The sequence below is a fragment of the Rhinolophus sinicus genome, linkage group LG13 (assembly GCF_036562045.2).
Source record: "Rhinolophus sinicus isolate RSC01 linkage group LG13, ASM3656204v1, whole genome shotgun sequence".
In the NCBI taxonomy this organism is placed as follows: Eukaryota; Metazoa; Chordata; class Mammalia; order Chiroptera; family Rhinolophidae; genus Rhinolophus; species Rhinolophus sinicus.
Window position 1 is genome coordinate 97,217 of NC_133762.1, and position 17,860 is coordinate 115,076.

Below are 17,860 nucleotides of genomic sequence, written 5' to 3' on the forward strand. Positions count from 1 at the left end.
GGTTTTAAATTATAATTTCAATTGTTCGTTTTTCTTCTCCCAATACGGACTACGGAGCTATCCATTACTTTTTTAAAAATCCAGCTGTTTTTGGATTTTCTTGTTTGGTCATTTTGTTTTCTAATTCACTGATGTCTGTTATTATTTTTTCATTTCTGCTTTCTTCGGATTTAATTTTTGTTTTTCTACCTTTTTTGACGTAGAACTTTAGGTAGCTGATTTTAAACTTTGTTTTCTAGTATGTGCATTTCATACATAAACTTTCCCCGAGGATTCATTTAAGTGCATCTCACAAATTTTGATGTTTTTTTTTCATTATTTTTTGGTTCAACGTATTTTCCAATTTACGATTTCTTCTTTGATTAAAGGGATATTTAGAAGTGCATAATTTAATTCTCTAATATTTGGGCATTTTAAAAATTGTCATTTTATTACTGCTTTTTAGTTTAATTTCGTGGTGGTCAGAGAAGGTTCTATATGATTTCAATCCTTCGAAATGTATTGAGATTTCTAATAGATGGTATATTTTGTGAATGTTACATATGTATTTAAAACTTTAATTCTCAGTAATGAGAGTTTAGTATAAAGGTTTTGAAATCTTTCATTAAATACAATGTATTCCGTATTGTTTTGTGGGGGTTCTATTTAAGTCAAATAGGTTAATGCTTCAAAATTTTTTCTGTAGCTTCATTTATCTTTGTGTCTGCCTGTCCTATCAATTATTAAGAGAGGAGTGTTAAAGTCTGTAATTATGAGTTGTATTTAAGTATTTCTTCTGATTCTGTCATTTTCTCCCAAGTACTTCAAAGCTTATTTGGTGTATACACACTAAAAATTTTTTTCTTGATGAATTGATCCACTTACTTTTATCAAATGTCCCCCCCCTTTTTTTTTTTTTTAAAGATTTTATTGGGGAAGGGGAACAGTACTTTATTGGGGAACAGTGTGTACTTCCAGGCCTTTTTTTCCAAGTCAAGTTGTTGTCCTTTCAGTCTTAGTTGTGGGTGGATTTGAGCCAAACAGCATGTGCTTTTGACTGTCCTGTGTGCTTTTTGTTCCTTCTTTGTTTGGATTGAGTATATTTTAGCATTCCATTTTCTTTCCTCTCTTGGATTTTTAACTATTCCTCTTTTTTTTACTCCCTCTGGGGATTACGTTTTTTAAAAATATCACAATATACCTTGAATTTGTATTGTCACTTCACCTACAGTTTACCAAACCCTTGGAATCTAACTTTGAGACTCAGCCCTGGGCAGAGAGAAGCCGTTTTCTGCTGACTGGAAATGTGTGGGCTGGGACCAGAAGTCACTCAGAGCCTTGTTGTCAGTGGCAGTGCAGGGATCTCGGTGCTCATAGAGAAAGTGTCTTCTGAATATTGAGGCAGTTCGTAGATTTGGTCCAGCAGCATCCATCTGTTGTCAGTTTTTGCATTATCCAGAGCACAGGCAGGGGTAATGAGACCTCTTGTGGTTTTCATGCACGTGACGAGCCTCAGCACCCGGAGGGAAGTTTAAGCCTGCGTGTGACAAGCTCACTCCATTCAGCATTCCCACATGTCACTTAATTGGCCTCTCTCGAGATTGTTTTTTGGGTCCTGTTCAAGGCCATTCCCACAAGCCTGGCCACGCGTTCACCCCTTGTGCAGATGCGATCTCTGCGGGGAACGTCACTGTCTCCTCCTTGGCCATGGGGCTCCGACGGCGCGCGTTCGCTGTCTCTCTGTCTTGTGCACCTCGTCCCACCAAAAGCCGCCCCTTGAGCCCCAGGACAGGATGCAGACCCCCGCAGAGCCGAGATGGCCCAAGCCGGCCGTCGGCAGGAGGAGAGGAGCGCGGCCACTACCGCTCGGGAGCCCCTCTAGCCTCCCACGCCTCGCGCGGAGCAGGACCGGGCCGGGATGCGGACCAGCGCGGGGAAGAGCGCCGGGAGGAAAGGGCGGAGCCGGAGGAAGGGGCGGAGCCGATGAGGGCGGGGCCGGAGGAAGGGGCGGAGCCGAGAAGGGCGGGGCCGGAGGAAGGAGCGGAGCCGAGGAGGGCGGAACGGGAGGAAAGAGCCGATCCCGGAGAGCCCGCGCCCGGGGAGGAAGGGGCGGAGGCGCGCGCTTCCTGGCGCATTCCCGGCCCGCCCGGGTGACTCACTCCCACAGGAAAGTCCCGGGCCTCCCGGACCCCCGAGGCGCCGCCGCGGACCCTGGTAAGGAACGCCACCGCGCCCACCCGCCCGCCACCCGCAGGCTCCGAGCCACCATCGGAACCGGGCCGGCACCAGACCCGCCGGCGGCCCGATCTCGGTCTTGCGCGGAGCGGCCGCCCGGCGGCACGGCCTCGGGGGTCCGCCTGCCGCCGGGCAGCCTGGCCCGGGGTCCGGCCCCGAGCGTGTCGGAGCTCCGGTGCGAGGGCGACGCCGCGGGGTCGCCGTTAGCGTTGGGAAGCTGGAGCAGACGGATTGCACTGCGGCCGTGCGACCAGGCCCGGGCCGCCAACGGACACCGGCCCGGGAAGCCATTTGCAGGTCCCTGGACTGCGGGTTCGGGGCTCCGTCGCCGCGGCACCGTCTGCCGCCGAGTGTGGGAGAAGGTGGGAGAGCCGCGCGGCGACGCGGCTTCGGGAGTGGTTCGAAGCTGAGAGGCGTCGGCCGCGTCCACGCCAGGGTGCTGTGTAGACGGCACAGGAGCGGCGGCGTGGCCCCCGGCCTGGGGACCCGCGCGTCTGGGAGCGTTTCTTCCCTGTGGCGGGCGGCGGGCGTGTGCCCCGCCGCACCGTGCCCTGCGCGAAGCTTTGTGACCCCAGCGTGGGTTCTGGACCGTTTTCTGAGACATGCTTCTGACTGAAGCAGCGCCGTAGCTGAGATTGCTGCCCTTCTCCGCCGTCACCCACTCGGGGCAGCTTGGTGATCGCGCTAGAAGGGCCTGTCCAGATTGCTCTGATGCTGCGGGCTCGTGTGCCGGGGCGGCGAGGGTCCCCCGGGCGCGGTCCCTCATGCCTGCAGGTCGCTAGTGGTTGTCGGTGTGGAGAGTTGCGCAGGCAGAGCCCCAAGAAGCACGTTGTGAGGAAACCTGGGCCGCGCAGGTGTGCGTTGTAGGAATTCGGTAGTTCCACGCTTCGCGCTCCCTGGCGGGATCAGCTGTGAGTGAGGCAAGCAGGGAACTGCGGTGGCAGTTTCCTGTGTTAATGCTTGTGTTTGTGTGCTGGTAGGTGGCGCAGAGAGCATCTACTCCCCAAGGTTTTGTGGGTTTTTTTGGAATGTGTATTTGAATTTATTTTTAAATTTACGCATGGTAAAATTCACTTTCTGGTGTACTGTTCAATGATTTACTTATTTATTTAAAATGTTTATTATTATTATTATTATTATTATTATTATTATTTAAGTGTGTTTTTCCAGGACCCATCAGCTCCAAGTCAAGTAGTTGTTTCAATTTAGTTGTGGAGGGCACAGCTCACTTACACTGGCCCATGCAGGGATCCAACTGGCAATGGCAACCTTGTTTAAGGGCACCGTGCTCTAAACAACTGAGCAAACGGCCGCCCCAGTTCAATGAGTTTTGACAAATACATAGAGTCCTGGGACTTGCACCACAGTCATGATACAGAACAGTTCCATTACCCCCAAAATTCCTTTATGCTGTCCCTTTGTAGGCACCCCTCCACTTTTAACTCCTGGCAACCTCTGAGCTGTTCACCATTCCTACAGTTTTGCTTTTCCAAAATGCCCTACGTGAGTCTGGCTTAGTTTATTAACATAATTCATTTAGGATTCATCCATACCCTAGTTTGCCCCTGATGGTTGCAGACATAAAAGTTTGAAAAGTGTACCTCTAGCTACAACCTGAGAGATTCAAATATGATTTTTAAGTCATGAGAAAAATTACAGAAACTCCAGCTCATTAAGAAATTTAAACAGTGTAGAACTGCTTATACTAAAAGCGAAATTCCCCCCTACACTTCTGTTCTAGTATACAGCCTTTTTAGGTGTTTTTTTGTGTGTTTTGGTAACATAATGAGATTATATTACATATATCCTCAGACCTTTTCACTTGAAAATCTTTGCTCACTGAAAGATCTTGGAGAGCTTCACATGTTGGCATAGCCAGTATATATACTCAGATTTCCCTCATTCTTTCTAATGGCTGCATGGTGCTCCATAGCACAGACAAACTGTAATTGGTTTAATCAGCCTCCTGATTAAATTGACATTGCTATTTTGCATTTGTCACCACCATAATCAGTGCTTTTGTCAGTATCTTTGTGCATATACTCAGGTTTGGCGTTCTGGAAGTGAGTTGGGGTTTAAATAATAGCTAACATTTCTTGAGTACTTGCTTGGATCTAGCATTGTTTTAAGCCAGGGTGACTTTTCCTGGGAAGGGCCAGATAGTGAATATTTACAGCTTTGTGGGCCATATGGTTTCTGTCACAACTACCTGTGCTGTTGTAGCACCTGCAGCATGGAAGATATGTGATGAATGGGCGTGGTCATGTTCCAGCAAAACTTTAGAGAAACAATGGACGGGAGGTTTACTACCTCCTGTTCTGTACTTTGCATACTAATTCTCACAGCCATCAAAGATAGGTGTAATTATTATTCCCACTTTGTGGTTGAGAAAATTGACAAAGAGTGGTGAAGTATGTGTCCAAGTTCACATGCCTGGTAAGTGGCAAAGCCAGATTTTGACCCCGACCAGCTGACTTGCACACTCCAAGTTAAAAATGGGAAGGAAGCTGCCAAAAATACTTTCCCCAAAATGTTAAACCCTGGGACCTGAACCTCATACACTTACTGAGTCACTCACCCGTGATTCTCTGAAGGTACTGTGCTTGTGCTGGCTCAGAACCACTCCAGGAGCACCTGCCTGGTGGCTCCCCATGGGGGCCAGTGTGCCCTCTGCCCTCTCACTGTGTGACTGTCTGTGTCCTGGCTTTTGAGCTGGTTTCACTAACACTAGCTTATAGAGAAGTCAGCTCAGTCAATGCCCCCGTTGCCCAACTAGCCAGTGGGAGGAAATGTGGGCAGGTAAGATCAAGTTGGGTCCTGACAAGACGTGTGCTCCACCATGACCACTTGAGCCCAGGTGGGCTTGTTGCTTGGCCTATCTTGCCCCATTCTCCTAATTCAGTAACGTAGAAAAAGTATATTAGGTTGTTGGGAAGATCAAATGAGATAATATAGGAAAAGTACTGTGTAAGAGACAGTTACTATTAGTGCTGTTTTCTAAAGCTTTTACATTAGGAAAATGTATTTTATAGTGTGAAATTTATATGGTGAAATTTTATAGTGTGAGATTTTAAGTAACCAACCTATCCCATTTATTCTCATGTTTGTTTGTTTTTTGCCTGACACCCCCTAGCAGCCACAGGTATAGAATGGATTAATTACATCTACTTAATTTAAAAACTTTATTATAGTCAGTGCAATAACATGAGAAAAAGAAATGAAAGGAAAGGGAAAATAAAACTCCTTATTTGCAGAAGACATGATTATCTACAGAAAATCCAAGGAATCTATAAAATAACTGTTAGAACAAGTAAGTGAGCTTAGTAAGATCACAGAATAACAAAGTCAGCACATGTAAATCAATCTAATTTCTATATACTAGCAATGTACAATTAGAAAGTAAAATTTTAAAAACTACCATTTTCAGTAGCTTCAAAAAAAATCAAATAGTTAGGTATAAGTCTGATAAGAGAAGTACAGAATCTGTATGCTATGCTACAAATGACAAAATACTGATGAATGCCGTTAAGATCATGTAAATGAATGGAGAAGCAACTGTGGCTGTGGTTTGGAACACTCAGCATAGTACAGATGTCACTTGTCTCCAACTTGATCTATAGAGTTAACACAATTCCAGGCAAATGCCCCAGCAAAAAATATTTTAAACAACTTTGCTGAACAACCTATTTTACAGGTACATACTATAAAATTTACCTACTTTAAGTGTACAGTGATTTTTAGTAGATTCGCAGAGTTGAGAAGCTGTCACCATGACCCAGTTTTAGAATATACCTATCACCCCAGTAAGGTCCCTTGTGACCTTTTACAGGTAATTGCCATTCTTAAACCTTGTTCCAGCTAATTAATTTATTTTCTGTCTCTTATAGATTTGCCTTTTCTGGACATTTAACATAAACGAAAGTATACAATTTGTGGTGTTTATGTGTGGCTTCTTTCACTTAGCATAATGTTTTTCAAGTTCATTCCTTGTAGGATGTATCAGTATTTCATTCCTTTTTGTTGCATTGCATTCTGTTTTATGGCTCTATCTCATTTTGTTTATTCATTCACCAGATGGTGAACTATTGGTTGTGTTTACTTTTTGCTTGTTGTGAATAATGCTGCTATGAAGACTCATGTGCAAGTCTTTATGTGGACATATTTCTCTTGGGTAGAAATCTAGAAGTGTTATTGCTGGGTCATAAGATAAAGTTTAATTTTTTAAGAAACCTCAACAGGATGTTTTAATAGATAAAAGACAAGGTGATTGTAAAATTTATATGGCAGGGAAAATAAACTAGAATAACCAAAAAAAAGTTTAAAAACAAAAATAAATTGGGGGAAATCATCCTACCTGATTTTATTTTACTACAAAATATAAATAACAACATTTACCGTTTCAGCCATTTTAAGTATACAGTTTAGTAGCATTAAATACATTTATATTATATTGCAACCATCATCACCATCCATCTCCAGTACTTTTTCATCATCCCAAACTGAAACTCAGAGCCTATTAAACACTAACTCTGCAGCCCCTTATTCCCCCAGTTTCTGGGAACCACCATTCTACTTTCTGTCTATGAACTTGACTATTCCAGATTCCATATAAGTGGAATCATACAATATTTGTCCTTTTTTGTCTAGCTTTTTTCACTTAATGTCTTCAAAGTCATCCTTTTTTTTTTTTTTACATGTATCAGAATTTAATTCCTTTTTTAGGATGAATAATATCCTATCGTATTATATATAAATAAGGTATTGTAAAATACCATATTTTCTTTATACATTCATCTGTTGATAGACCCTTGTGTTGTTTGTGCTTTTTACTGTAATGTGCTGCTATGAACATTGGTGTACAGATACCTCTGAGACCCTGTTTTCGATTCTTTGGGTGGAATTGCTGGATCATGTGGCAATTTTGTGTTTAGTTTTTTTGAGGATTTTCCATACTGTCTTCCACAGCAGCTTCACCAGCAGTCCCATTAGCAATGCACAAAGTTCCATTTTCTTCACATCCTCAACAACTCTTGTTAGAAAGTTAGAAATTTTCTTCTTGTGTCCTTGGAGTTTTGTTTTTTTTTGTAATATCTATCCTAATGGGTGTGAAATAGTATCTCATTCTGGGTTTGATTTGCCTTTTTGAAGTGATTAGTGATGTTGAGCATCTTTTCATATACTTTTTTGCCTTTGGAGAAATGTCTATTCAGTTTTTGTTTTTTTTATTGGGAAATATTGGGGAGCAGTATGTTTTCCCAGGACCCATCAGCTCCAAGTCAAATCGTTGTTTTCAATCTAGTTGTGGAGGGCACAGCTCACTGGTCCATGTAGGAATCGAACTGGCGACCTGGTGTTATGAACACTGCGCTCTAACCAACTGAGCCAACTGGCTGCCCCTCCTGGTTCATTTTTCAATCATGTTGTTAGTGTTTTTGTTGTTGCATTATAGGAATTTTTACATATTTTGGACAGCAATCCCTTATCAAATATGTGATTTGCAAATATTTTCTCCCTTTTTGTGGGTTGTCCTTTCACTCTCTTGATAATGTCCTCAGGTATATAAGTTGTAAAATTTCATGTTCATTTTATCCATTTTTTTTCTTTTGTTACCAGTGCTTTTGGTGTCATATCCAAGAAATCACTGTGAAATCCAGTGTTATTTCGAATTCCCATGTGTTTTCTTCTAAGAGTTTTGTAGTTTTAACTCATGTTTAGGTTTTTTATTTATCTGAGTTAACTTTTGTTTATAGTGTATAAAGTAATGGTCCAGTTCAGTTGTTTTGCATGTGGCTATCCAGTTTTCCCAGCACCACTTGTTAAAAAGACTATCTTTTTTTCTAGTGAATGGTCTTGGCACCCTTGTGGAAAATCATTTGAACGTATATGCAAGGGTTTGTTTCTGGGCTTTCTGCTTTCCGTTGGTCCGTGTGCCTATCTTTATGCCAGTACCCCACTGTTTTGATTACTGTAGCTTTATAATAAATTTTGAAATCAGTACGTGTGAGATTTCCAACTTTGTTGTTCTTTTTAAATATTGTTTTGGCTCTTCTGAGTCCTTTGAAATTCTGTATTAATTTTAGGATGGGTTTTTCTATGGGCTGTTGGGATTTTGAGAAGGATTGCATTGAATCTGTAGATGGCTTTGGGTTATATTGTCATTTTAACAATATTAAGTCTTCTAGTCCATGAACATGGAATATCTTTTCACCGTTTTTTTTCACATCAGATGGATAATGTGCCGATGTCGTCTCACACGCAGTAGCTCTGGCCCCATTTCACCTTCTCTAGCAGGATTTCAGAGCATTCCAGGGATACGATTCGCGTTTGTTTGAATTTTTTTGTGTTCAAGTCCTCTCAGAACATGGTCTCAAGAAAGTAGGGATCTGTTTTTCCCACTGTGTTGGTTTGAGCCTGGGGTGCATCTGTGCTGTGCCCGAGAAGCTCATTGGGCATTCAGTTAACGGGTTGCTCCCCATTCAGCTTTATCACGGTGGCCTCGCATTCGTGCATGGCTGTAGGGACAGAAGTGATGGGCCTTGGACTGTGGCTTTCAAATTATTTTGGCTGTGAATAAGACAGATGGACTGTGATAGCTACTAGGACCTTGAAAACAGCGTACTTGTAATTTATAATCACCTCTCAGATACTCCACTAGCCAAACTTGGTAGGCACTGTTCTTTGCAGTGGGTCTGGCATTGCCAGGACCCCTGACTTCCTCCATCCCAGCATCTTTGCAGGAACAAAACCTTTCCAGAGGGTTTGTGTATTAGTTTTCTAGGGCTCTTGTAACAAAGTACCACAGACCGGGTAACTTCACAGAAGTTTATTTTCTCTCAGTTCTGGAAGCTGGACATCCCAGATCAAGGTGTCAGCAGGTTGGTTCCTCCTGAGGTTACCCCTCTCTCCTCAGCTCATGGTCCTCGTATCTTGCAGCCTGTCTCCTTGGAAGCCCCCTCTGTGCCTGCCTGTGTCCCAAGCTCCTCGTCTTCTAAGGACGCCAGCCGTGTTGCATTAGGCGCCCAGTGACCTCATTTTACTTTAATTACCCCTGTAAGGGCCCGTCCCCCATAGTCACAGTCTGAGGTCCTGGGATTAGGGCTTCAGTGTACAGATTTGGGGGGGTGGGCACAGTTCAGCCCATAGCAGTTCGTGTAGTTAAAACTCAGTGTTGTCAAGCTTCCTCAATCCCCCAGGCTGGCCCTCAATAATGGGGTGCCGATGAGCCCTCCCCTCAGAGCCGTGGGCTCCCACTGCTCCTTGAGGACACCGGCCCAGGGCTAGGTGTGTGGCCACCACAGAGGTTTCATTGCTCTTCCTTGTTAGGAAAAACACTGCTGCCCCGTGTTCCCTGCCATCACATCACAGCATTACATGGTGCAGTCCACAGTGGTTAGAAACCACTTGCCGGAATGTCCTTAAACACTGATCTGAAATGAGTTGAGCATTTGGTGTTTTTCTTGGGTACGACAGAAATTGACACAGCCTTTCTGTGACCCTGCTGTGCTGCAGGTGGTCTCAGCCTCTCGTCACGTGGGCTGTATGGCTGTCTCAGAGTGGTTGGCCCAACCTGTTTTCTGATTGATCAGTGGGGTGGGGAGGCACGTAGGAACTGTATGAGCCCCAGGCCACTCCTGACGTAGTCTGGGCTTGGGCCCTGAAAAGGGAGGAAAGCGGGACTCGGGGCTGGGTCTGCAGGAGGCTTCTCATCTTGCAGCCTGGCTCCTTGGAAGCTGTCAGTTTTGAGCTGCCCTGCATGGACACCCCTGGAGCTCCCCATGCTGACTCTGCAGGGCAGACGCAGGCTAGGCTCTGTGCTCTCACTGTCCTGGGCCTCTCCTTTCTTGAGTATGTGGACCAGGAAGTTGTGACGATAGAAGGAAGTTGGTAATGAAAGGAAAAAGGCTGTATTCCTTATTTTTAAAAATACCACGTATTTTGAAAAATATCTGCTACATTTTAAATTTATAGTTAGAAGCAAACAGAATAGATATTCCGCTATTGTCAGGCAGAGTTTTGTAAATGCCAATTAGGTCCGTTGGTCCCTGCCATGTTCAGCTCCCCTGTTCCTGCTGATTTCCAGTCGGTGACAGAACTCTCGCAGCTCCTGCTGCACTTGTGGTTTCCTTCTCCTCTGGTCTGGCAGTATTTGCTTGCTGTCCTCTGAAGCTCTCCTGTCAGTGCATGCATTTGTCATTGCTCTGTCTCCGTGGTACATGCCCTTCTATCCTAATGAGATGTGCCTCCTTAGCCTGGTAATTTCCTTGCTCTGAAGTTTACCACTCCCTTAGCCACTCCAGCTTTTGATGGTGCTTCCATGGTGCACTTTTGCCCTTCTCCTTTGAACCTACCTGTGTTGTATTTGAAGTGTGTTTCTTGTCGCTGGTATATACAGTCACGTGCCACATAACGTTTCGGTCAACTACAGAGAACGTATACAACTGTGGTCCCATAAGATTATAATGGAGCAGGAAAATTCTTTTTGCCCGGTGACGTCATAGTGTAGTGGCACAATGCATTACTCGCGTTTGTGGTGTCATCTGGTCTCGCCTATGAGTGCACTGTGTGACGTCGCAACGGAGTCCTAATGACACTTATCAGAACAATCCTGTTACGTATTGCTTGACTGTAGTTGGATCAGGATTGTTTTATCCTCTCTGACAATGTCTGTCTTAATGAGGGTGTTTAGACTATTTATGATCACAGTAGTTATTGATATGTTTACATTTAGTTCTGCAAATCATTGTATTATATTCCTGTTAAACTGCCCCCCCCTTTGGCTTATAAACAATAGAATTTTATTTAATTAATTATTTATTATTTTTTAAAAAAATATTTTATTGGGGAAGGGGAACAGGACTTTATTGGGGAACAGTGTGTACTTCCAGGACTTTTTTTTGTTTCCAAGTCAAGTTGTTGTCCTTTCAATCTTAGTTGTGGAGGGCGCAGCTCAGCTCCAGGTCCAGTTGCCGTTGCTAGTTGCAGGGGGCAGAGCCCACCATCCCTTGCGGGAGTTGAACCGGCAACCTTGTGGTTGAGAGGACGCGCTCCAACCAACAACTGAGCCATCTGGGAGGCAGCTCAGCTCAAGGTGCCATGTTCAATCTTAGTTGCAGGGGGCGCTGCCCACCATCCCTTGCGGGACTCGAGGAATTGAACTGGCAACCCTGTGGTTGAGAGCCCACTGGCCCATGTGGGAATCGAACCAGCAGCCTTCGGAGTTAGGAGCACGGAGCTCTAACCTCCTGAGCCACCAGGCCGGCCCCAGAATTTTATTTTTGACAGTTCTGGAGGCTTAGAAATCTGAGATCAGAGTGTCGGGGCACCAGCACGGTCAGGTTCTGGTGAGGGCCTATGATATTGTGATTTATAATAAATATATTTGCTCTTCATCTGTTTCTGGCAGAGGGCTAAAACCTTTGGAATTTCCTAAGTGATAAGAGCTATAAAGGTGTCTTGATATTCATGACAAACCTTTTCAGCCACACCTGAGTTTATGTTAATGAAGTGACTTTTGGAAAGCCCCAAAGAATGGGGTCTGGTTACCTGGAGGCCTACCCAGGTGATGAGAACGTCATAACTTTCAGTCCCCTCCCCTGACCTTGGGGAGGGGTGAAGGACTGGAGGTTGAGTCCATTGCCAGAGGCCAGTGATTTAATCAACAGACCTACTTATATGTAAGGAAGCCTCTGTAAAACCCCAAAGCACATGCTTCATTCACAGTTTCTGGGTTGATGAGCACATGGACATTTGGGAAGAGTGGGCATGGAAGGAAGCTCCGTGTCCTTTCCCAGTGTCCATCTGGCTGTTCCTGAGTCTGTTGTTAAATGTTAAGTGAAATGTTTCTCCTGAATTCTGTGAGCTGTTCTAACAAATTAATGGATCCCGAGGAGGCGGCTGTGGGACTCCTGATTTACAGCTGGTCTTTGTCTTTCATTTTTACTGTTCTGCTCACTTTCAGTGTTTTCTTTCTGTTTGGGAGTTTTATCACTGTTTGTGCACTTTAATAGTGGCTCTAAAGTCTGGGATGTAATTGTAACATTTGCTTTATCTCGGTGCTTTTACCTGGTGTTCATCGTTCCCACAGGAGTTGAGACATTCCTGGTTCTCTGGGAGCTGATTAGTTTACATTGAACTGGACATTTTGAATTTCATGATGTGAGGCTCCAGGTCTTGTTTAAGTCCTTAGGAGAATGCTGATTTTTTGTTTTAGCTGGCAGGCAACCTGGACGATTTAGGCTGTGTTTGCAACATGTCTCCTGTGTGTTGTGGCAGTGGCACTTTTTTCTCAGAGCCTTCGCAGTGCCACTTGGGCCTGTCCCTGGTGTGCCACCCATGGCCATGTGGGACCTGACTGTGGTCTCAGAGATTGGGGGTGTGAGGGGCCCGCCCCACGCAGCTTGGAGGTGGGCCTGATGCTCAGGAGCAGCTCTACGCACTTGGTCTTCCGAGCTGCTTTCTCTCCACACGGCTGCAGGGCTTTTGGGTCCCCTCTGCTGCTCCAGCCAGTGCCCGGGGTTTGGTGACAGCACCCTCCTCCCCCATTGCACACTTCCGCGTCTGCTTCTTGTCTGGGGCCCAGGGCTGGAGGGGCGGCTGGTTCTCCTGTCAGTGTCTTCCTCTAGCCAGCCTGCTGCTCTTCCCTTCTCGGCACGCTCAGCTGCCCCGAGTGTCCTGTCCAGTGGGGACTGCCCCACATGTCCTGTGTGAAGTTAGAGCTGCGTGGTACGTCTCATCTGGGGTTAGAGCCACTGCCTGTGTCCATCCAGGGTCAGAACAGCCTTCAGCGAGGCTGGCTGGACTGGGCCGAGTCCTCTCGCATTTGGATGCCGTTGTCTCCATTTCTGTGCTTGTCTGCTCAGCCTGGGAGTTTGTGCTTTCAGTGCCCTGCTAACAGCCCCGACCGACCCTCACCTTAGTCCCTGCAGGCTGAGCCTGTACTCCTGGAGTCCCTGGCTTGGAGCCCTGCTGGGAAAAACGGTGGGAAGCACTGTTGCCGCCTCCAGGGCTGTGCCAGTCTCCTTGGGGCAGACATGGTGTTGGAGGGGACGTGGCCTCCTCAGGTTGTCAGACAGTGGCCCCAAGGTGGGAAAGAAAGGTGGCAGGAAATGGCAGCATGTGTGCTGGCCCAGGTGCCCTACTTCGTGACTCTCTGGGAGGCCTGGAGAGGCTGTGTCGTGACACCCTTGCCAGCAAGCCCTGGGAGAGACTCCAGAACCTGGGGACCGGCCATGACCTTCCCCAGTGCCCTCGGGAGGGGGTCAGGCCAGTGGCGGCCTGATTTCCACACCCTAGCAGGATTGTCAGCGTGCCGCCACCCTTCCTCACAGTGCAGAGGGCTCTGTGCTTTGTTCTAGGCCAGGATGGCGGCTCAGGTGACATTGGAGGATGCGCTGTCCAACGTGGATCTCCTGGAAGAGCTGCCTCTGCCCGACCAGCAGCCCTGCATCGAGCCCCCACCATCCTCCCTGCTCTACCAGGTGGGTGCTGGGTGACCGGGAGCTTACTGCCTGCAGTGCCGACCTCCATGTGATGGCTTTTCTCTTCCTTTCAGCCAAATTTCAACACTAACTTCGAAGATAGAAATGCATTTGTCACTGGTATTGCAAGATACATTGAACAAGCGACCGTCCATTCCAGCATGGTAATCCCATCAGTGTTTCTCTGGTTTCCTCTGTGGGAATGGCACATCTCAGCGGCGCATATACACTGTTTTAGTATTATCTTGGTAGGACACACAGTGAGGAAAAAGATAAGAAAGGGAATGAAATGCCTTATGTTTTTAAAAAAGCCTTTGTTTTCCTTATTATAAAAACAATACATGCTTTTTCTGCAAATTTATAGCATCAAGGGCCCAGAGAAAGCCTTTGTTTGTTAGCGTTTTGAGGGAGTCCATTTTCTCTCTGTCTTATAACCTGTACACATACCTGCATTTCCTGATTTAGATTGCATAAATAAACTGCATTGTTATTATGTATTTTAATTATTTCACAAACTTTTTAGAGTAACTGTTTTTGAATGTTTACTTAGTTTCTTTTCTTTCTTACAATAAAAAAATGCTATAAAGAACATCTTTTGAAATACATCATTCCCTTTGACTAGATTTGTGGAAGTGAAGTTACTGGGTCAAAGGTTGTGAATATTTTAAAGCATGTTAAAAACATTATCACATTGTAGTTGATGTTTTCAAAAATATTTATGCAGTGCTTACCATTTTTACCAAAGGAAACAATGTGAAAAGAGTAGACACTAAAACAGGTTTTAACTGATGGCAGTCCCCTCCTCACGGATACTCCGTGGGTGTCCGTGCTGCAGAAACACTTCTAGCTGTTCGTCCCGCACTGGGATGGCAGAGGGGCCTCAGCCTTCCTCTTGGCAGGAGGATCTCTGCAGCCTGCTGGGGAGGTGTGAGGACCCCGTGTGCGTCCCCACGCCCCAGCCAGGTCTGCATTGTCCTCAGGTTATTTCGGGTTGAGTGGAGCTGAGGTGTAGCCGCTGTGGCAGATATGTTATCCTGGGCTGTGTTGGCCCTGCACAGAGATGCCTATATGTCACTGATGCCCGTCTCCAGCCTGTAGGATCCATGGGGATGTTTCGGGTAGGCGTGACGGCTGCACCACTGCATTGCAGCGTCACCAGCTTCTTGACAGCTGTCTCTTAGCAGGCAGGGCCTGGTGCTTGCTGCTCAAGGGAGAGTCAGGATAGTTTATGCCTTTAGATTTTAGTAATTTGGCGTCTCCTTTGTTATGATTATTCTGCTTGCCTTAGATTTGTTCTGTGTACCTTTGCAGAATGAGATGCTGGAGGAGGGCCAAGAGTACGCCGTCATGCTGTACACCTGGAGGAGCTGCTCTCGGGCCATCCCGCAGGTACCCTGTTGCCCCGCCCATCCCAGCCCTCCCATTCCCCCACACCACCACTGCAGCCAGAACTTACCCTCACAGCACCAGCCCCTATCAGCCCAGTCAGGCCACGCCCCCACACCACCGCCCAGCCACGGCCCCACACCACCCCAGCCACGCCCCCACACGCCCAGCCAGGCCACGCCCCCACACCACAGCCCAGCAGCACCCCCACACGACCCAGCCATGCCAGGCCACACCCCCACACCACAGCCCAGCCACGGCCCCACACCATCCCCAGCCACGCCCCCACACCCCAGCCACGCCCCCACACGCCCAGCCAGGCCACGCCCCCACACCACAGCCCAGCTGCACCCCACACCACCGCCTAGCCGCACCCCCACACCACCGCCTAGCCGCGCCCCCACACCACCGCCTAGCCACGCCCCCAAAACCACAATCCCCACCCAACCCTGACCATGCCCTTGTTACCACCAGCTCCACCCCACCAGTTCTACCCCTCAGCGGGCAGGGACCCCAGCTCTCGCTCCTAGTTGGGTTAAATCCTCTTTATGTCATACTTGTTTATTCCCAGGTGAAATGTAATGAGCAGCCTAATCGAGTGGAAATTTATGAGAAAACCGTGGAGGTCCTTGAGCCCGAGGTCACAAAACTGATGAATTTTATGTACTTCCAGGTAAAAGAGCAAAATAATTTTAGGAGTTTAATGCAGAAGAGTAGGATGGTGCCACTGTCAGCATCACCGTGGCCTCAGAATAACGAAGTGCATGTAAATTAAAGCAACAACAGCAGCTTTGAGATAAAAAAGAGCCAAGCCTGTGACAGTTTAAAGCTTTGCTGGCCCCTTCAGGATAAACACCTCTCTGGTGTTTCACCTGTCTTGTCCTTTGAGAGTGAAGTTGTATTTCCCTCATGAAGATTGCTTTCTGTCAGTTCCAAGTACATTTGTCTTTCTGCCAATGTGTACTTTCGGTTTGTCTGGTTTTTCAGGTATTTTCTTTCTCTCAACCTCACCCTGACCGCTCGCTCCAGTGGCCCTCACCCGGACCTTGGCCCTTCTGGCCCTTTGGTTAGGCAGAGTGGCCACAGGGAGGGGACTTGCTGGCTTTTCAAATATGTGCTTTGGAAACATGTGAAGGTTTTTATTATAGATTCGTTTAAAAAGGGAGAAGATAGAACTTATTAGGAGATGAGTTTTTGTTTTATCTTAAAATTGTCAAGAGGAAAAATCTGCTCCCCCCTTCACCTCTGAGAGCTAAAACATGCTTTATAGACGTTCCGTTGGAGCGTTTTACTCAGTAACTTTGATGGAATAATCAACAAAATTCCTTTTCTTTAGGGACATAGTTGGTAAAGTGCAAAATGAATGGTGATTGTCACAGAGCAAGGACATGTGGAAATGACTTACGAAGCGAATGCCTTTCCCTGTGCTTTAAGTCTCACTTGGTGGGTCTTTCATTAGTGAGTCACGTGACTCCAGATACTGGGCATGGAGCTGGCCCAGCACTGACAGCGCCTTTCTGCCCCCTTCTCTGCTCAGAGAAACGCCATCGAGCGCTTCTGTGGGGAGGTGAGGCGCCTGTGCCACGCGGAGAGGAGGAAGGACTTCGTGTCTGAAGCCTACCTCATCACCCTGGGCAAGTTCATCAACATGTTCGCGGTGCTGGACGAGCTGAAGAACATGAAGTGCAGCGTGAAGAACGACCACTCGGCCTACAAGAGGTGGGCCTCGCGGAGCTGGGCGCTCGCGCACGCTGTGACGGGGCGCCTGGGGGCTGCGGCCTACAGCTGCCGAAGTCCTTGCGTGTGGCTGTTTGCCCGGCTCAGGACTGTTTGAGTACATGCGCCCAGGCTACCTGCCGGTGACGTGTGCTAGCTCTCCTCCAGGTGGTTTTCCTGGTGAATGTACAGAACTTGTGGAGAGAGAATTGGACAAGGAGGGTGTGGATGGTGCGTGCCTCAGGAACACTGAGAGCTGGTTGGTGGCTGTGAGGGGGAGCTGGGCGGTCAGAGCAGAGCCCACTGTCGTCTCACTTTCTTTAGGAATCTGTACCCGGTACTGTCGGAGGCCTGGTTGGCTGGAGTGAGGTGCTGACCATGTTCCCTTTGCCAGATGAGGAATCTTAGCTGTAGCATTAAATTGGAAGACATTTTACTAGCATCTGAATAGGTTGTAGTTATGTGGCAGCTAAAACCATACCACTGTTGCTGTGTCTTTAAAATAAAATGAACTGGGACACAGCACCAAGCTGAGGTGTGATAAGGGGCAGCAGTGGGAGTCGAGCCAGACCACCCACACTGTGAGCCTTGTTCGTACGGAATAAGTGCAGGCATTGCTTTCAGCAGCTAGAAGCTCTGCACGGAAGCCCACGTTGTGAGAAATCTAGGAAATCGAGAAACGTCTGGAGTGGTCCCCACGTGATGGCAGTGTTTGTGGAGTTCCACGTGTGTGTGACTCGGGGTGGAGGGCGGAGCCGGCCCAGACCCTGGCGCAGCTCCTGCATGACTCAGGGCAGCTTTCTCAGCCTTTCTGACTTTGTCAGGGAAATGGGGGAGGTGCTCAGCATGAGTGGGCTTTAATTTCCAAAGGGTTCTTTTTTCTCCGACCAAAAAGCTTTCCTTCTCTTAGCATACAGCACTTTTATTCCAAAGTCCAGTCTATACAATAATTTAAAGATTGGGCTGCCCTGTGGAAGGCTGTGGGGGCCCCTAGGCACCGCCTTCAGTAGCTGGCTGGGGTCTTCACCACCCCTGAGGTGCCTCTGAGCGCAGAGAGGGCCTCGGGC

The 17,860-nt window shown here is 47.1% G+C and overlaps 1 protein-coding gene across 4 annotated transcripts in view; it reads left to right on the forward strand.

The window, feature by feature from the left end:
- The first annotated feature begins 2,054 nt into the window (after positions 1-2,054).
- The window catches only part of CYFIP1 (cytoplasmic FMR1 interacting protein 1), a 59,980-nt gene continuing 44,174 nt past the window's right edge, over positions 2,055-17,860 (forward strand). For 3 of the 4 annotated variants that reach the window (XM_074317259.1, XM_019753209.2, XM_074317258.1), the window contains exons 1-6: positions 2,055-2,193; positions 13,569-13,691; positions 13,766-13,855; positions 15,003-15,080; positions 15,649-15,750; positions 16,615-16,796. In XM_074317259.1, coding sequence (XP_074173360.1) covers positions 13,575-13,691; positions 13,766-13,855; positions 15,003-15,080; positions 15,649-15,750; positions 16,615-16,796 — 569 coding nt within the window. In that variant the 5' untranslated portion in view covers positions 2,055-2,193; positions 13,569-13,574. Of the gene's footprint in view, positions 2,512-13,568; positions 13,692-13,765; positions 13,856-15,002; positions 15,081-15,648; positions 15,751-16,614; positions 16,797-17,860 lie in introns of all 4 variants that reach the window. The other variant, XM_074317257.1, reaches the window with a different exon arrangement.